Source organism: Antechinus flavipes, chromosome 1, assembly GCF_016432865.1.
Source record: "Antechinus flavipes isolate AdamAnt ecotype Samford, QLD, Australia chromosome 1, AdamAnt_v2, whole genome shotgun sequence".
Classification (NCBI taxonomy): domain Eukaryota; kingdom Metazoa; phylum Chordata; class Mammalia; order Dasyuromorphia; family Dasyuridae; genus Antechinus; species Antechinus flavipes.
Window position 1 is genome coordinate 311339745 of NC_067398.1, and position 19306 is coordinate 311359050.

Genomic DNA, 19306 nt, shown 5'->3' on the forward strand with positions numbered 1-19306 from the left:
GAGATGCCGTGACCTTGCTCACCCCCTTACTTAAGGTTTTCAGTTATAATTATAAACCCAAAACTGGTTTTGTCATTTTGTATTTGACCAAAAATATTCTGGTTTAGATACAGATATTTACAAGGAAGGAGAATATGTACAAGGCCCAGAGTCAGAAACCCCAGGGCAAATAATAAGTGCACACACAGTGCTCTGTGATAGTGTCCCATATGGCTAGTGAATTAATAAAGATTATGGCCACAGATTCTTGGGGTCTGGCAGGAGAGGGAGAGAAAGGTATTTGAGGTCACAGCAGTCCAGATGGTCCTTTTCGCTCTCCCAAGAGCCAATATGTTCGCATCTTTCCCTTTCCCTGTGATGACAGAAAATCAAAGCACCACCCCCCCAACCCCACCCACATCAGTATCTTTGTTCTATTAGCTCCAGTCCCCTTCTTCCCCTCTCCCTACTTTCCAGATATCCCTTTATCTCCTTTCTCCTCACACAATTACCAACCCCTTCCTTCATTTCCCTCCTCCTATTACCACCCAGCCCCCAATCACCTTCATCTCCACATCTCCTCTAAGTTCCAGCTGAAAGCAGCCAAATTCATCCAGGGCATCTTTGGTTGTAGATGAGACATGTATTTTCAAGGCTAAGAAGTCAAGAACAGTCAGAGAAGGACTGACCAAAGTTAGGGATGGGAAATAAGGGAAGAAATGAAACTGTGGATCTCTCCCCTGTATCTTCCCATCCACTTGACACAAAATGGGAGGGGACGGGAAGAGAAGTCTTTCCCTCAATGAAGAGCCTTGTAGGGTGATAAAAGAATTTCATAACTCAAGTGCAAACAGGACCGCTGGGGATAAATCTCACCTTGACCATTGGATTCCATACGTGAGGCAGTATTCACCGTGTCCCCAAACAGGCAATAGCGGGGCATTTTTAAGCCAACAACTCCAGCACAGACTGGTCCTATAGGGAAGGGCAAGTTGGAGAGCTCCTCTAGCCATGTGAGGGTAAGGCTCAGAAACCGGAGCTAGTCTTACCAGTGTGCACACCAATTCGCAGTCGGAGCTGATCATGAGGTCGATGCCGAATTCGGAAGGAAGCCACAGCATCCAACAACGCCAGAGCCATACGAGCAATCTCGGGGGCGTGGCGCTGACCATTACGTCCAGGCAGGCCAGAGACCACCATGTAGGCATCACCAATAGTCTCCACCTATAAGGGAAAATAGCAGGGTCAGGGGAGGAAGCATACTCTCCATCATTTCCATTTTCGTGATGGCCTAATATGGAAGGTGGCGGGGCAGAAGGGCAGAGAGAAAATTGAAAGGATAGGAGGAGGCTATGAGAAAGGGAAATGACTAAGGACCAGGTACAGTTTTACTCATCTGGTCCTACTATCTGAGAGTGAGGAACTGAAAAAGTTCATCTCATATACTAGAAATTAACTGCCTTCCCTTTGACAATAAATGAAGCTATCCTATATCAATATAAACATATCCTGTCTGCAGCTGGGAACTGTGAATGTAATGGAGGAAACTAACAATTTAGAGAAAAGCAGAATCCTAGAAGCGATTGTGGATAAGCACAATTATGGCAGACAGCAGAAAGGAAGCAGAATAACCCAGGGGTACCACAGCCAGAGGCTCTTAGGCTACATACAGTAAGGATCTATGGAATAAGAATTCAATTTCTGCCAACAGAGGGATTTAAATGAGTTTATTTTAAAATACTTATTCCCCAAATTCCCTTATCAATCTAAGACCTATAATTGTGGGGATTTGTTTCCAAAGAAAGTGTCAAATTAGGAGCCTGGGAATACATCTATGTAGTGTCCCCAGACCCACATTTTGTCACAGGGGCTCATGTTCAGAAGTCCCAGGTAATCTGGTTTCAGGATTTCAGTAAACCAGATTCAGGTTTGGGGGGAGGGGTGCTAACCCTAGTTCCCACCTTGTACACATCAAAGTTGTCAATGATGGCATCAAAGCAGGTGTATAGGTCATTCAGGAGCGTCACCACCTGACATGGGATAGGGAGATTCTGAGATTCAAGTTCCCAACTTCTACAAAGGTTATGACTTTCCCCAAAGTACTCTAATATTTCCCAGAGAGAGAGAATCCTGATATCAATGGAAATCTAATCCCACCCCCAAATTTCCCTAAGACCAAGTATTTCAAGTTCCCCCTAGAGAGACTCCAATCCACTCCAAGGCCCCTGTATCCTCTGACTCATAAAAATCTCTTACCTGCATAGGGGTGCTCTCTGCTGAAAGGGCTGTGAAGCCCACGATGTCACTGAAGTAAATGGTGACATTGTCAAAGGCCTCAGCCTGTACAGTCTCCCCTCGTTTCAACTGCTCCGCCACTGAGCTGGGAAGGATGCAAGGATGAATGTGTGGCAGCAGAAAGCCCTGGAAGCAGGGCCTGAGAGGGTGCAGAGGACGCGGAAAGAGCTCACTTTCTTTTCCAACAGAAGGGGCACAGCTCTAATGGGGGGGGGGAGAAAGGGGGGGAAGGAGAGAGGAAGGAGCGAGCAGGTGGGGGGAGTGACTTGGAGGTAGAAGGCTTCCTTGGGAAGGAGAGCCTGTGATAGGTCTGTGGATAAGGGGAAAGTGCCACTGCGGGTTGGAGGGGAGAGAAGGGGATTCTCAAGGAGCTCACTGTGGCAGAATCTGGTAGAGGAGGGCCTCAGCCTTGCGCTTCTCCTCCAGATAGGCCTGTGTCCGCTCCTCTACCAACTTCTCCAGATTATTTGCATACTGCTCCATTCGAAGCAAGAGGTTATCTAGGATGCTGGTACCACCTTCCCTATGGGAGGGAAGGGCATTTCATTCAGAGAACCTCCCCCCAAAACCACATATAAATACCCCCCGTACCTCTCTTTGAGCCTCCACTTAAGTCCTTCTGCCTGCCCCCCAAGGCACCCAGGACTCAGCTTCTCTCTATGGGAAACCCTCCATGCCTCTGATGCCCTCTCACTTGTTGAAACGTCGAATGAAGCCCTTGATCTGTCCAAAGTCTGGTCGTTCAGCTGGATCCTGAGCCCAGCATCTCTCCATCAGCAAAGCTAGCTCCTCACTGAGCTGTGCTCGGTCAATACTCGGCCGAAAGTATGGCCGCTGACCATTGCGGACCTTTTGGATAATCTCTGAGGGTAGAGAAAGCAAAAAGAGGTGAAGAAGGGGAACCCGGAAAGTTACAGTACTCATCACTGGACCCTGGGTCCATCACCTTCCACTCAAAGAGGCAGGGAGGTGGGACAGCTAGGAGGCCCTGGGAATAGAGCCCTTGTCCATGGGGTAAGGAAGACCTGAGATCAAACCTGGCCTCCAGACAGTTGTGCTGACTCTGGACAAGTTTCTAAAGCCCAACTGCTTCCCAAAAAAGGGGAGGGGCGGGCAAGGAGGAGAAGAGTCACCTTTGGGACTGAGGTCCAGGCCCTCTACATAGAAGGGGCCACTTCGAAGGGCAATCTCCTGCAGAATGATCCCAAAGCTGTAAACATCAGCCTTCTGGATACCTACAGTCAGTAGGCGGCTCCCATTTAATAGCTCTGGTGCTGTCCACAACTTCTCTGTAAAGTGTAAATGGGCTAATCTAAGCTATGAAATGGGACAGCACCCAGGTCTTCCCAAAGACTCAACCCCATAACATTTCAACTCACAAATGCCCCAGGAGGAGAAGAATTCCATATCCCGCCCCCTCTTGCAACAACCCATTATTTTCATCCCACCATAATCCAAAAGGAGACAATCAGAAGTAGTAGGGGGGAGGGAAAAAAGGTGACTTTAGGATGGCAGGGCTCACTGGCATAGAGAGCGTGACTGTCATCTGGCTCAGCAGCTGACCGAAAGCTGGCCAGGCCATAGTCAGTGATCTTTAGCACAAACCGGCTGTCCACCACACAATTGGAGGATTTGAGGCTCCCATGAGAAGCAATGATGCTGTTGTGGAGAAAGGCCATGCCCTGCAGGATACAAACCAAGTCACTGGGACCAAGAAAGTTAATGGAGAGGTCTGTGACAAAATGTCACTCCCCCCTTTCCTAGAAGAATTAACTATTAGTTTCAATGTATGTTTTAAGGATCTTATACTATAAAAATTAAATGAGCTGATTTTGAAAAACCACCCTTCTGAAGAAACCCAAAAAATATATACATAAGTGGGAGAGTCAACTATGCTGAAAGTTCTAATCAGTAATTAACAGATCAGCTGACAGGTCAAGGGGAGCCTGTGATTTGTAGATTAGAAGTTAGTCTTTTTGGTGATGGAGAACAGAAACCAAGTGGGAAAACTCCAGATAAACTACATGAAAGTTAACAGCTCAATACAATATAAACTATGACTGTTGTTTGTCCTTTATTTCAAAGAGAGGTCATGAAGTGATATTTTGACTTGAGCGTGAATTGAATGTAAGCATGGCACTTGCACAAAATCATTGCCTCACTATCTCTTCAAAGTAGCAAGATAAAAGTGAGAATGACCAAGGTCCTCCATAGTGTCTTCAATGTCTGACTAAGCTCTAAGTGCTCCACAGGGCTATTTTAGCCACCCAGAGAGCACTTCTCATATGCCCATTCTGACAGGGGAAGTTTTCACATATTTGGAGTAGACACCCCAATTCTCGGATGGGTTTGGGGTTACCCTCAAACCTCACCCAGGCTGTCTGCCTAGATCTACCATGGTGTGACCACTGTATATGCTATGGTTTCTTGGAGCCACATGTCAAAGTTAGGTGACGGTGAACACCAAAGATGGATCAGAATCCCTGAAAAGGGCTTGGCAAGCTTCCCAGACACCCCATTATATGACTATTAGGCAGGCAGTATCTGGATGCCAGATAAAAGAGACGGTGCAATTAAGAACTTGTACCAACTATAAATACTAGCTCATGAGCATGCTAATAATAATTAATAATAACCCACATTTTTGCAACTTTTTATGGTTAAAAAGCATTTTCCTCACAATAATTCTGTAAGGTAGGCAGTAAAAGCACAATGATCCCCATTTTACAAATGAGGAAATGAAAGGCTAAGTTAACAACTATGCAGGCTGGAATTTGAACCCAAATCTAAATTTAAAATGTAATGCTTTTCCCATGGCCTCCCTAGCCTGCCTGGTAATGATAGAAGATTCAGATGTAAAAGGGAAAATACTGAATCTACACTCAAGCCAAAGAGAAACCAAACCATGGAAAGAAAAGCTCCTGAAACCAGGAGCTACAAAATCTTCCAGCAAAAAGTAAAGAAAGGAAGCAACCAGAAGTTATGGCAGCCTCAAGTCACAGAAAAGACCCAAGTAGCTAGAATTAAAGTGAACTGGAGCCTCATCTAGACAAGTTAGGACAGCAAGAGAGCTATGAATGGAAAAGCCACCAAAAATCTCTCCAGGAGTCAAGCTATCACAATTTTAGAGTACATTTAGACAGTCAGAACTCTCTGCTCCATAAACTCTCCCTTTTGTGTTTCTTTTTCCCTAAAAGGTATCAAAAGCTTCAGGATTCTGTTGTGAAATAACAGAGAAGATGTTACAAAAATGGTCAAAAAGAAGGGGTTCAAGTGTCCCTCTGAGATAAGGGTAGCAGTGTAGTGGCAGCTCACTGGCTATTTTCAGAGCCAGAGAAAGTGGGGAAGTAGATCCAAACCCAAGCAAGCATTAAACTTGTCAGTAGTGAGCAATGCCTAATCCTCCCCTAATGCCACTATGCCAATTCCTTCTCAGGTTCTTGCTGGTAAAGAAGAACAAGGAAGACTGTAATGACAAGGGCAAATCAAAGTAACCTCCCTGGGATTGCTATTGTGTCATCCTTCTATTCATTCTCCTTTACCTCCAAAGATTTTCCCTCACCTACTCCCTCCATATCCAATTCCCAAGAAAAAAGGAACCAGAGAGTAACTTAATTTATCCCTAAAGCAAAGAGAATACTCACCTTCACAAGGTCATTAATAAGTGAATAACGAAACATCCAATCCAAGTTGATGCTATCATTCTCTAGAATGTCCTAGCAGTCACAAAGACAAAGGATATACCTGTCCCAATTCTGATACAATATCACCAAATTCATTGCTTGCACAATCCCAACCTCCCCTTAACACTCTCACCTGCAGGCTCCCTCGGGGACAATACTCTGTGACAATGCAAATATTGGGAGGGTCTATGCAGGCTCCAATGAATCGGGTCAAGTGGTTGAACTGAACATCCCTCATCTGGAGGGATTGGGAAGAAAATAAGAGGTCAAAGGTATCCAAAGTTACCTAAATTGCTAAAATCTACCCCAACCCTTCTTCCAATTTTAAATCTTTCTTAAATCCTTAATCCCTTCCCCTATCTGCTTCTTTTCCCATCTTCAATTTTCCTCACACTATCCCCTTTGTCCAGTGTCCCATACCAGGACCTACATGTTTGAGCTCAAACAGGACCTGCCGTGTTAGCTCTATGCGTTTCTTATTCACGTGTTTGATGGCAACAACATTTCCCTGGAGAAGGAGTAGAATAGAGAGAAAGGATTAAGGTCCAAGCAAGAAGAAGGAATTTGTGGGGCTTAGGGGTGCTGGGGGAGGGACAGGGTCAGAAGCCCAGTTGATTACATTGCTGAGCAGGAGGAGGGGATGAAAAATAGGGTGACTAGAGGGCAAGGGAACATAGGGAATAGGACAAGGGCTGAGAGCAGAAGTTTGTTCACCTTGAAGTGACCGGTGTTGGCAAAGATCTGGTATTTCCCATGGGCTGTCATGAGCGAGCCGTAACTGGATCCCCGCTGGGGTCAAGGGCGACATGGGGGGAAGGAGGGAAGGGAAGGTTGGACAGTAGCTGCAGTACATGGAGCTATCATTACAGGCCAGGGAGCTGAGGCTGGTAGAAAGAGCTCAGAGCCAGGGAGGAACCAGGAAAAGTAAAGTAATGGGGATGGGGGAGGAAGAATATTTATTAGAGGGGAGCCTGAGAGAAAGTTATCAAATAAGGGTGAGGAACTGGGGAATGGAACTGGAGCTCTCCTTGGGGGAAAAGAAAGGAAGGTAACAAGGAAATATGGCAAGGGAGGAGAATGTAATTGAGGACAGATGAAATTTCAGAGTAGGAGGGAGAGGAAGCCCCAAACCTGCAGCAGTCTCACCAAGGACAGTGTGAGCCTGCTGCCTGCGCCCTTGTGATAACGCTCTGAATTGCCAAACTGCAGTTCCTCCCATCTAATTCGCCACAGCATGCTGGCCAGCTCCTTCTCCAGCATTAGCTTCCTAAAAGGACAGCACACTTCAAGCAGCCCAGCCCAGGTCCACATCATAGATCAGCACTGGGACAAGGGAACAAGGGAGAGACCCTGACCTGGGTAGATCAAAGATTTTAATAATGCAATCACCATATCTTATATATATATATATATATATATATATATACATATATATATAAAAGCATGTGTTCTACTTGAGTTAATTCTATACCAACTGTTCTTCAAACCCAGAGATTGGAATTCAGTCCAAAGATTAGGCAAGAACCTAATCCCAAGAGATTCTAAACACATTATTGATTCTTGGGTTGGTAGATAGGCCACCATATTCAAGATATGCCCCACTAGGGATACCACTTTCAAACACAGGCCAATTATGGAAAAGATAAGGTAGAGAGGAGACAAGTAAATAAGTGCAATGGATTAGCCTCTGGGATGCTTCCCTGGACTCAGTTTAAGAATTAGGGTTTGCTCCTAAGCCTTTAAAGGAAAATAATGATGGGATGGGGACAATGTAGTGACAGAGGGCATCATAAAATATCAAGAACTCACCGGAAAATGAGGAAGCTGGAAACACCAAACATTATGAAAGTGATCCCTGTACCCAAAGCCACAATGGCCAGAGTTGAAAGAGGGGCTGTATAGGAAGGAGGAGGATGTGGTCACTTGAGAAGAAGGTATTCAAGAAGATGCCTTAAGAAAGGACAAGGGTTCAAAGGGAGGTGTGAAGCTAGGAAAGAAGGCAGCTGGAAGGAGGCAGTCCCCAAATCAAGGATTTGACAGTTACTTGGGGAAGAGAGGGCCATTTGGGAAAGAAGGGAGGAGGCTGTGCCCCCAGCCCCTGCACACACCCACTTTTATCACAGGACGGGTCATCCAAGTCGAAGGCACAAGGGGGATTATCAGAAGGAGGGGCCCCCTTCACCCAGGGGATAGGCTGTCCAGTCCACCAGATCTGCTTCTCAGCTCCAGAGTAATGGGCTGCAGGCTACATGGAAGAGAGCAAGTATCACAGACAGCAATTTCCCATTTTCTTTCATATACAAAACATTTCCTTTCCTTGTAAACTCCCCAAAAACAGCCACCACCCCTATCACAAGTTATAACTGTGCAAAAAAAAAAAAAAATTCTACCATTTTTCACTCCAGTGCTGCCTTCTGGTCAGGTTCAAGGACACTAGACCAAACATACACAGCAAAAAAAGGACACAGACTGAACATCCCCCCCCCACTCACCTGGAAGTCCCCGGAGTCCAGATCCCCCATGGCCCAAAGGACAAAGTCTGTTTCACGGTCATTATTCTTGTCCATTACAACCAGCCCTGTCACACCTGAGATGGGACAGAAAGATGCATTGATGCTCAGGATAGACTTTTTGTTAATTCTCCTGCTCTCATTTTATTTCTTTGCCGACACACTCTTTCCTCTCTCAATTCTCTTCTTATCTTGACAGCCCCAAGCTTTTACTTCCCATCAACTCCTCCTACTCTAGCAGCCCCTGCTCTCTGATACTTGGTACCCACCCTCTCTCTGATACTTGGTACCCACCCTCTCTCACAGTCATTACAAGGAACTTGCACTACTGGATAGAGAGACAACCTCAAAGTCAGGAAATCCTGAGTTCAAGTCTGACCTCTGAACACAAGCTTGCTGAGTGACTGAAGAAATCACTTAACCTCTCTCCCCCAGACAGCTCTTTTTAAGAGCCTGTCTAGATATACATTATCAGGAATTTCCTTACTGGGAGTACCCTAAAACAATGAAATCACAAGCCCAATTTTTAAAAAGCATCAGAAACGTAGGGGAAGAAGGGAATACTTAGTGTCTACTATATGTCAGGTACTCTGCTAAGTGCCTTACAAATATCTCCCTTGATTTACTATTGAAAAGGATCTTAGAGGCCATCTAGTCCAATCCTTTTATTTCAGAGATACAGAAACTGAACTCAAAAGAAGTGAAGTGGTTTGCCCAAAGTCATACAGGTAGTAAAGTGGCCCACATGATTTGAACTACAATCTTCTAACTCCATATCCTGGACTAGCTATTTATATTATATCACCATTTGCTCCAATACTCTAAATTGCCCTTCTAAAGAAAAAAGCACTTTGTAAATTTTATAGTACTACATAAACGTGAGTTATTTATGATTACCCTGGTATCTGCGCCCTTGCATCTTCTTCACTATTCGAAGTCCATCATCCCGGGTACCCCCCTCTTGCAATGTCTCATTCAAGACCTCAGCGTAGAGCAGGATCCCATCGTAGAAGCAGCCAGCAATGAGGTTCATCTGGGAATGGCAAACTCAGCCCTACTCTCCCCCATTCTTTCAAAGACCACCCCCTTTTCTTTTCTCCCCTCCCCAATCTCCCCCCATTTCCTTTCATCCTTTGTCTCTTTGATCAGTTCCTAGAGGCTCCTAGGAGCCACTTCCAACCAGCAAAGCCTCCCAGTGAAGGGAGAGTAGAATGGTAAGAATTCATAACCTGGATCCATGAATAAGATGACTTTGTATTTAGAATTAGATGAATAGAAATGGAGGGTAGGGAAAGTGGGCTGGGTCAGGAGGGGCTTCTCTGAGGTATACACACCTCAAATAAGGAAAGGCCTTCTTACCAAGGAGGGGGTCAGCTCCACACCAAAGTCAGTCCGGGCCCTTAACAGCAAACGATGCTGAAATTCCTGATATTCAGGATTTGGAGGCTCTCGATATGTAATAACTAACACAGTCTATAAACAAGAACAAGTGGGCCAAATAGGCAAGGATATCAGGACAGGTATAAAGATAAGAAAATATCCAATCAGATATCTTAAGATAAGGCAATGTATCACTCAAAAAAAAAGGGGGGGGGGGCTAATAAAAATGCAAATTAAGACAACTCTTGAGATTTTACTTCACATCATGCAAATAAGAAACAAAAAAGTAAATGTGGGGAGGTATAGTAGAAAGACCAGAAATATCAATACATTTGTTGATGGAGCTATTCAACTGGTTCAACTGTTCTCAAAAATAATTTGTAATATGAATGATGCTGAGTGAAGTGAGCAGAACCAAGATAACATTCTATACAGTACAGGCAACACTGTGTGAAAACCAATTCTGATTGACTTTAACTTCACAAAAATACAAGGATCCAAGACAACACCCAAAGACTTGTGATGAAAAATGTTATCCACATCCAGAGAAAGAACAATGGGATCTGAATGCAGATCAAAGCACATCAAGCAAACTATTTTCACCCTCTTTTTGGTTTTTGCTTTTTCATGATTTTTCCCTTTTGTTCTATTTCTTCTTTCAAATAAGAGTAATGTGAAAATATATTTAACATAATTGCACATGTATAACCTGTATCAGATTGCTTGCCATCTTGGAGAGAGGAGGAGGAAGAGAGAGAAAAATTTGGAACTCAAAATCTTATAAAAAATAATTATTAAAAACTATCTTTACCAAAAAAAAACTACCTTTACATGTAATTGGAAAAAATAAAATGTTATTTGAGAAGAAGATGAAAAAGAAAAAGAAGAGGAGGAGGAGGAAGAAAAATAATCTGTAATTATGTAAACAAAAAAAATTGATTAGAGTGTTAATGCCCATAGGCCCACTACCAATTCCACTACTGGCATATATACTAAAATGGTCAAAACTGGAGAGAAAGATCTGTTACATACTAAAATATTCATAACAGCACTATTGTGGTAGCAAAGAAATGGAAACAAAGTGGGTACCCACTGACTAGGGAATGACTGAACGAACTGTGATATGTGAATAAAATAGAATATTATTCTACAACAAGAAACGACAAATGAACAATTCAAAGAAAAAAATGAAACATTTGTATGACCTGATAATAGTCAATAAGCAGAATCAGAACAGATAATGAAAAAAAAAAAATCTCCTCCTCCCTTCCCTCAAGCAACTTATATAAAGTCTATCAGGGGAGACATCAAGTACGTATACAGGTAGATACTAAAGGGTATTGAAACTTGTAACAAAGGTAGTTAAGCAAAAACAACTTATACAATGACCACATCTGACAAGTATACAACGTTCTGCTCTCATATTCTATGCTGTCTCTCATTTCATATGTGTATAGGTTGATTTTGCTTAATTGTTTATCTTTGTTTCAAGAGGGTCCAATTCCCTTTAGTGTCTTATCTGTTTATGTTCATGTTGTTCTCCCCCACCCCAACAGAATTTACACTTCATGAGGGACTGTTCAATTTTTGTTTCTGTCTCTGGCATCCTAGATGATGCTTAATAGATATTTGTTGATTAAAAGATTGATAGATAGGGATGAAAAAAGGGGTTATATCCAGAAATAACTAATATTAAACACAAAAGATATTGCTGATTTTTTTTTCAAAAAAGAAGATCCATATGTGTATAATTATAGGAACTAGGAGGAAATCCTGCTAGGAAATACTGATAAGAGGGAAAGAAAGGGATTTAATGGTAAAGGATGAAATAAGGTGAGGTGTTGAGAGTAAGAACAACACTCCCATAGGTGTTCAGATAAGAGATCCATCCATAAAGCTCCCCACCCATGCCTATCCCAAAACATTTCTTGTAAGATGTACCTATTACCTTCAGCATTCTGGCTTGTTTGCTCACATCCTAAAGCTAGATCTAGACCTGAAAGGAATTACTATACACAGAAAATCTTGCCTTATGGGGACTAGCTTAGTGTTAAGCTCTATTGTTAACTAGTGCTCTGTACCTATTACTCAGATACATTATCTAGATCCTGACTTCTTATTACCCAAAGTTAGGTTTATTACCCAGAGTCATAGCTGCTCATTTAGTCCCTGATCCGTTTATTTCTTAGTCTACAAAAGCCATGGCTACCTGATCTATTGATGTCAATGGATTTTTGACCCTTTGCCTCCTTTAGACCCATAGTACTTGCCTGCTTCTCCCTGATTTGGCTAACCTTCCTAAGTTTGACTTCTAGCCCATCTATCTCATTTATATGATCTGCTTGCTCTGATCCATTCTAAGAAAATTCCCAATCCTGGCCATCCTCTTCCTCTTTTCCTTTCTTCATCCTAGGCCTGCTTGGTTCAGTTGCTACCCAAGTGAATGTATAATAATCAGCCACATGTGTACACAGTCAAATTGGATTCCACAGTTTTGGTCATATGAAACTTTATAATCCAAAGGAAAATGGCTACCACTTCAGCCCTTAGAAATAACCAATTCCAAAGTCATGACTAAATAGCTATGACCTGAACAGTCACATCAACTGTAGACCTACATAAAACCATGGGAGCATTTCTCATGGTGCTCAAAGTTCCCCTTACCTCCCTCCCATATTTGCCAGTCCAGGATGAGAAAGAACAAAAACTCAGAGATGGTATCCTTGAAATACTAGTAAACATCATCATTTACCCTTATCCTTTATCAGATTCAATTAGTTACTCAGTTGTTAGCTAGCTTCCAACAATATACTGTACCTAGATCCCTCTTTTTTCAGATCACTAACCAAAGTCAGAAAAGACAGTCCCATAAGGACAGAGGAAAGAAGGAAAGAAATAACTTCAAAGATATGGCTGAAAAATCAATTCAGGACTTATACTCAGCAGAAGAAGGAACATGTTTCCACATAGGGAGTAGAGAAGATAAAGTGATATCATCCTTATAAGGACAAATATTATGGAGTATTTGAACTTTATGTATGTTGAGGAGAAGGACAAGGGCTAGAAGAACATTTCTCCAATATTAACTGTGGGACACAGAATTTAAAACTTTTTGAAATTGGATTTTGTATAAGTGGTTTATGAGAGACAAACTCACATTCAAACTTATTAACAGCAACTGTTGAATTACTTGTTCTAACAATATATCACCATTTACTTTGTCCTAACTCAATAGCTGGGTAAAAATACACTTTTTTTAAAAATCACTTTCAATTGAGATACTAATACATTTTTGGTGGAGTGGTGAATTGATCCAACCATTCTAGAAAGCAATTTGGAATTATGCACAAAGAGCTATCAAAATGTGCAGAACCTTTGATTCAACAGTGTCTCTAATGGGTCTATATTCCAAAGAAATCATAAAAAAAGGAAAAGAACCCACATGTATAAAAGTGTTTGTAGCAGCCCTTTTTATAGTGGCAAGAAACTGGAAACTGAGTGGATGCCCATTAATTGGGGAATGGCTGAATAAGTTATGGTATATGAATGCAATGAAATATTATTTGTTCTATAAGAAACGATCAGCAGGATAATTTCAGAAAGGCCTGGAAAAAACTTACATGAAGTGATGTTAAGTGAAGTAAGTAGAACTAAGAGAACATTGTACCCAGCAACAAGAAGATTATGTGATAATCAACTGTGATGAACTTGGCTCTTTTCAACAATGAGATGATTCAGGCCAGTTCCAAAAGACTTGTGATGGAGAGAGCCATCTGCATCCAGAAAGAGGACTGTGGGAACTGAATGTGGATCACAACATAATATTTTCACCTTTTGTTGTTATTTTTGTTTGATTGCTTTTTTTTTCATTTTTTTACCTTTTGATCTGATTTTTTGTGCAGCATGATAAATGTGGAAATATACTTAAAAGAAAAAAAAGCTTCCTCTCTTTCAAAAGAATAAAAAATTAAAAAAATTAAAAAGCCCTTTCATCCACATTACCTAATTTGTTACACAACAAACAGAGAAGACAGATATATTATTTTCAGTTTATAGATGAGGGAATCAAGGCTGATATATATATATATAATATCTTGCTCAAGATCACAAATTGGAATAGAACAAAAATCCAGGTATTCTAATTCCTCATCCAGGACTTTATTCCCCACCCCCCACCCCCCAACAATACCACAGTGACAACTGCCTCTAACTCTTGTCAATTACCCATCTTCCCTGATCCAGAGATAAATTTATTAGACATGTGTCTGATGGGAGGAAGGGTAGATTTGGGACAATTTATCTCATTTGATCCTCATTCATTTAATCATGTAAGGTATGTATATCCACACACACTGAACAATGAGGAAATTGAGGCAGAGAGAACTTCAGTAACTTGTTCAGAGTCACAAAGCTAGAAAGTGTCTAAGGCAAGAAAAGAAAGTAGATCTTGGTTTCTAGTCTAGAACTCCATTTACAATGCCACCTAGCTACTACAGATAATCTAAAAGTGTCTGGACAGAGATTTGTTTTACATGCATCTTGCTATTCTCTGAAAAACATACATCTATTCTTTGGTGGTCTAAATCTGGCTCCTAAGTTTTCCTCTTTTCTTCTCATTTCTATTCCATCCAATTCTATGTTTTCTTATATCCTATTTCCTGGCGTGATTTCTTCTTTCTCATGCCCAATTATCACCCACATTGCCATCATTCCTACTTCCTCTACTCTCCAGATCTGTGTGTTCCTCCTGTTTCCAAGAGCTTCCTTAGGCCCTCTTAAGAGGAATGGAATAAGCCTAAGTTCTTCCTTATACGTCAGACTCAAGTTATTGCCTCTTTTACAAAAAGGTAACTCTCTCCTTTCCTGCCAGCTTTTGTCTAATTCCTTTAGAATATAAACTCCCAAAGGCAGGAGAGACTTACAAAAGCTTTCATCAACATCACATATAAAAAGAAAAGTGCTTTACAGAGCAACACAGAGCATATAATGGGCAGAAAAGAAATATTTCCAACAGGTAAAAGAGAGAGAAAGAGAAAAGGGGAGAGAGAGAGAGAGAGAGAGAGAGAGAGAGAGAGAGAGAGAGAGAGTGTGAGTGTGTGTGTGTGTGTGTGTGTGAGTGAGTGTGTTGGCTTGGCCTGGGGGGGGGGGGGAGAAACAAGAGGGCAGGTAACTATCACTTCAGGTTTCCAACTCTAGTTCTCACTTCATCCCCATCCTTCTTACCTGAGCACCAGTTATAGAGCCACCTATTAGGCATCTTTATTTTGCTATTTTGCTTTTATCTTAAAATTGGTATTTCTACAACCAAACTTGTCATCTTCTCTTATAAAACTAGTGCCCCCTAAAAACTTTTCTATTTCCAATGAGGGTACTCCAGTTCTCCTCATATTCAAATGCTCAGTGTCACCACTGAGTTTCCATCTCTCCACTATCCAATCAATGGAGATCCTGGAGATCCAAATCCTGGAGATACATCTTTCAAAGTATTATCTTGAATTCATCCCTTCATTTCCATAATAGCTATCATTATCCTTTACAGCTGAGGTTATAGTCTTTTCTAGCTGGTGTCTCTAACTCCCAATCTACCCCCATTGCCACTGACAGAACAATTTCCTGAAGATACCTCTGATCATATCACTCATCTTCTCAAAATGCTCCAATGGGTCTGCACTGACTTCAAATAAAATCCTGATTTAGCCTAGCATTCAAAGCTTTCCATAACCTGACCTTTTTTCTCTAACCTATTTCCCACTGGTCACCAAAATAAGCCCTCTTTGGTCAAGGTCATCTCTTTATATGCTAAGCTCAATCTATCTTTGTATATTTGCTCATGTTGTCCACACGTTCCCCAGTTTCCATCCCTGAACCCATTCTATGCTATTCAGATATGACTCACTTTTGAAGCCCAATTTCATCTATGAGGCTTTCTGAGAAGCTCTGCCCAAACAGAATTCTGCTTCATTTCAACTTCAAAAGCACTTATTATTTATACCAAATGTTTTGTCACAAAATCTTAAGACTGCCTTATCATTAGCTAACTGTCCTTCCTATATGTACTGTTTTCCCAACTAGGATATAAGATCTCTAAGGGCATGGAAAATGTCTTTTCTCTCCTTTATCTCCTTCACAGAAGCCTAACACTGGACTAGGCACAATGTAGATATTCATTAAAAATTCATTGAAAAAGAAAATCAACAATCTCATCATAAACAATAATAAAAAGCCAAAGGAAATAAGTATTTTCATTTTAGAATCCATACTCTAGTTTGGGGAATGCTGTAGGGTGGAAGAAGAGGAGATAAATCTAGCAGAAAACACTTCTCTCCCTCCTCGTCTTTTCCCATGGCTGATATTCCACCTAGTCCACTTCTAGCTCCCATGCATATGTTACCTGAAAGGCCTCCCTGAGGGCCTGGGCCTGCTCCCCTGTGCGATTGTCTTGCCAGGGCCGACCTCGGAGGCGGGTGGGGCTGGCACGGAGACTCTCCCCAAAGACATCCAAGTAGAAGAAGACGTAGTCCCCATTGGTTAGGTTTTCTCTCTGAGCCTGAAGCAGGATCTCATGCAGCATCTCCAGGGGGCCACAAATGTATACAACTGAGGGCAGGGATTTTAAAATGGAGTACCCTTAGGAGGGGCAACATTATCTTCAAATTAGCTCTTTCCCCTGGGACTAGAAGAAAGACTTTTTATTTTTGTTTTTTCTATTTTCCCACAGCAGAAAAGTGGGAGCCTTGATCCATTTAAGTACCCAGAAAATGCATTCCTTTTCCCAGGAGTGTGCTCCAAGTATCCTGAAGCCATAAGGAACATTTGGCATAAGTCATAGCTTGACCTCCACAGGGAGAGATGTACTCCCTCAAGTTTCTCCTTATCCCCAGTCCCTCTCTCTCACACACCCACTTTTCCCACTTTTTCCTTCACTTCCTCAGTCCCTCATCCTGTTTTTGATTGGAGCAGGATTGTGAAGAAATGGAAAGCTGAAAATAAACATGCAATTTAGGGGTCATGAGCTTAGAAACTTTAATTTAAATCCTAGCTGGCTTTCCCAACTAAACACACTCAACTTTAACCCAACTTAGTGCATCCTAAGCGAAGGCTATTAGTTTAAAAAGGATCTCACAAAAGGCATGAGACATCTGGAAATAGGGAAAGAGTGCCCTTTGGACTATCATATCCATAACTGCAGGATAATTTCATTTCCAACATTCTATGCCTCCCACAATACCCACAAAACTCCTCCCTAAAACTGATCCTCCCTCTCACTACAACACACTATTTCCACATGCTCCTGTTACTTATATCTTCACACTGTCCCTTCGTATTCCAGCCATAATACCCAGAAGCTTTCCCTCATGCTCACTTCTCTCCCACACAAAGCCCATTTCTATCTATATCCATCTTAAAGCTGTCGCTGTGACTGCCCCATGTCAATCTTTACTCACAAGTCCCTGAAGTCCCCACTTGGCCCCCCTGCACCCCCGTGGCTCCTCTCTCCAGCCAGACAACCCCAAGCAGAGGCCCAAGCTACACTCACTGCGCCCATTGGTCCGAATGAAGTGCGTGGCCTGCTCAGGACCACCAGGCTCCCGCGTATACACCTGATGCTGCACACTCAGATTGTTGCCTTGCAGGGCCTCAAAGACCCCTTCGATTGTGAAGTAATGGGGCCGGTCGTCAGTGCGGGCATCCAGGTACAGCAAGGCAGCCCGCGCACTCCAGTTGAAGTGCCCGTGCAGCGTCACCACAAACTCGCCCAGTTTGGGGGCAGAGGGTCCGGTGCGGACCAGCGTTCTGTAGTGCTCGCTCTTGGCCGCAAAGCCCGAGGCCACAGCACCTGCAGTCAGCAGGGGCAGCCGCCAGTGAGAGGCGAAGCGGGCCACAGAAGCAGCGGGGTACACACAGCCGGGACCCAGGAGAAGGTCGGGGTCATTGTAGAGCTTCAGGTCCACTGCATTCAGTGGCGCCAGGTACTCCGAGCAGGCCCCATCCATCTCAGAGCTGACAAAGTGCAGGTCCACAGGCAAGGCTCTCCCCAGCGCCTCCATGGCCAGGGTCACGGCCGGGCCCACCCGTGGCCAGGCCCAGGCATAACTTAAGTTGTGTTCGGGCAGTACCACCGCCAGTGTTAGATTCCGGGGCTCGGGGGGGCGTGCCCCACCCACCAAGGCTGCCAGCATCAACAGGAGTGGGGGCAGCGCCATGAGGAGAAGGCAACTGCCCCACAGCCTCACAACTCTGAAATCCCTTTTGGCCTAGAAGGGAAAGACACAAGCTCCAGCCTGAGACCTCAAGGCACAGGGAGCCAGCTGGAGAGACTGGAGCTAGGACAGCCTGGGTATAGAAAAGGAAGAGAAATAGCAAGCCAGAGAAAAGGACCAGGAAGGAAAGTAAGGATGGAGTTGGGGATGAGAGGACCTGAAGCTAGGGTAGGAGAGAAGGCCTGGGGCTGGAAGAGGGGGAGGGGGAGGTCTAAGGAGGAGGGAGGAGCTAAGAGGGGCCTGATGCTGAAGAAAAAGAGTCCAAAGCTGGGGGAACCCCAGGCACTTAAAACTCCTGAGGGGAAATGGCTCTGGGGCTGAGATGGGGCATGAGTGCAGGGCACTGGGGGCTGGGGCCTGGGCCTGGGGGACCGAAGCTGAGGCAGTGAGAGGTACAGAGAAGCGGCCTGGGGACTGGGGGATCGCACTCACAGTTGAAGGGGACAAGAAGAGGGAGAGGGAGGTAGAAAGCGACCAGGAGGAGACACGAGGGGGTGTCAGTGTTGGGGAGGGTATCGGGCTAGGGAGTGGGAGGGAAGGGAGGAAGGAGAGGCTAAATCTCCCTGAAAGGCTTCTTCAGAGGCTCCCGCTGGGGCTGACCTAGCGGACCAGGGCGCTGGTCCTGTCGGAGGCTGCGGCCCCACCCGTGTCCCGGCTCCACTCCGTGGCGCTCGGCTTCTCCGTGTCCGGCCTGCGCTCGCTGTCGCTTCCTCCCGTCCGAGCCCCTGAGCCCCAGTGTGCTCGGCCAGGTCCGCCCGGCCCGGCCCGGGCCCGTCTCTGTTCTTTGCGCCGGTGGTGGTGGCGGCCGAGTGCGACTCCCGGGGCAGGCCGCCCGCCCCCTCCCGGCGCCTCCCTCCCGAGGCCCCTGCCCCCGCCCCCGCCCCAGCAGCCCCTCCTCCTCCCACGGCCAGCCCCACCCTCCCGAAGCGGCGCCTCCTGCCTCCCATCAGGGCTGCCCTCCAGGAGAGAGCTCGGCCCCCTTGGAGGACTCGCAGAAGGGGTGCCCGGCTCCCTCACCCGAAATGGCCCGCAATGACTTTCTCCTAAAGGCCCTGGATACCCCCCCCAAAGCCCGACCAGCTTTCCCAGAAAACTACACATTTCTCCCATTCTTTAAAGCATCTCTCTCTCTGGAGAACCCCTTGGCATCTTCACCCCTACACTTTCCCTGGGCCCCTCTCAGAATACTGTCTGTTCC

At 44.3% G+C, this 19306-nt stretch overlaps 1 protein-coding gene across 3 annotated transcripts; it reads right to left on the reverse strand.

The window, feature by feature from the left end:
- Nucleotides 1-64: 64 nt before the first annotated feature.
- Nucleotides 65-18938, reverse strand: NPR2 (natriuretic peptide receptor 2). 3 transcript variants are annotated; one of them, XM_051964950.1, is made up of 23 exons: nt 18709-18938; nt 17385-18102; nt 16239-16444; nt 9827-9940; nt 9365-9500; nt 8450-8544; nt 8070-8202; nt 7767-7851; nt 7104-7224; nt 6672-6746; nt 6388-6465; nt 6091-6195; nt 5919-5990; nt 3797-3956; nt 3408-3563; nt 2969-3137; nt 2651-2797; nt 2236-2359; nt 1941-2009; nt 1029-1203; nt 856-954; nt 543-634; nt 65-352 (listed from the first exon to the last, which is right to left on the reverse strand). In XM_051964950.1, the coding sequence occupies exons 2-23, from the start codon at nt 18049-18051 to the stop codon at nt 287-289; spliced, it is 3144 nt and encodes a 1047-aa protein (XP_051820910.1). In that variant the 5' UTR covers nt 18052-18102; nt 18709-18938; the 3' UTR covers nt 65-286. The 3 variants fall into 3 exon arrangements, with proteins under 3 accessions (XP_051820910.1, XP_051820919.1, XP_051820926.1); XM_051964959.1 differs by lacking the exon at nt 6672-6746 and having other exon boundaries at nt 17385-18938; XM_051964966.1 differs by lacking the exon at nt 7104-7224 and having other exon boundaries at nt 8066-8202; nt 17385-18938.
- Between the last annotated feature and the right edge of the window lie 368 nt (nt 18939-19306).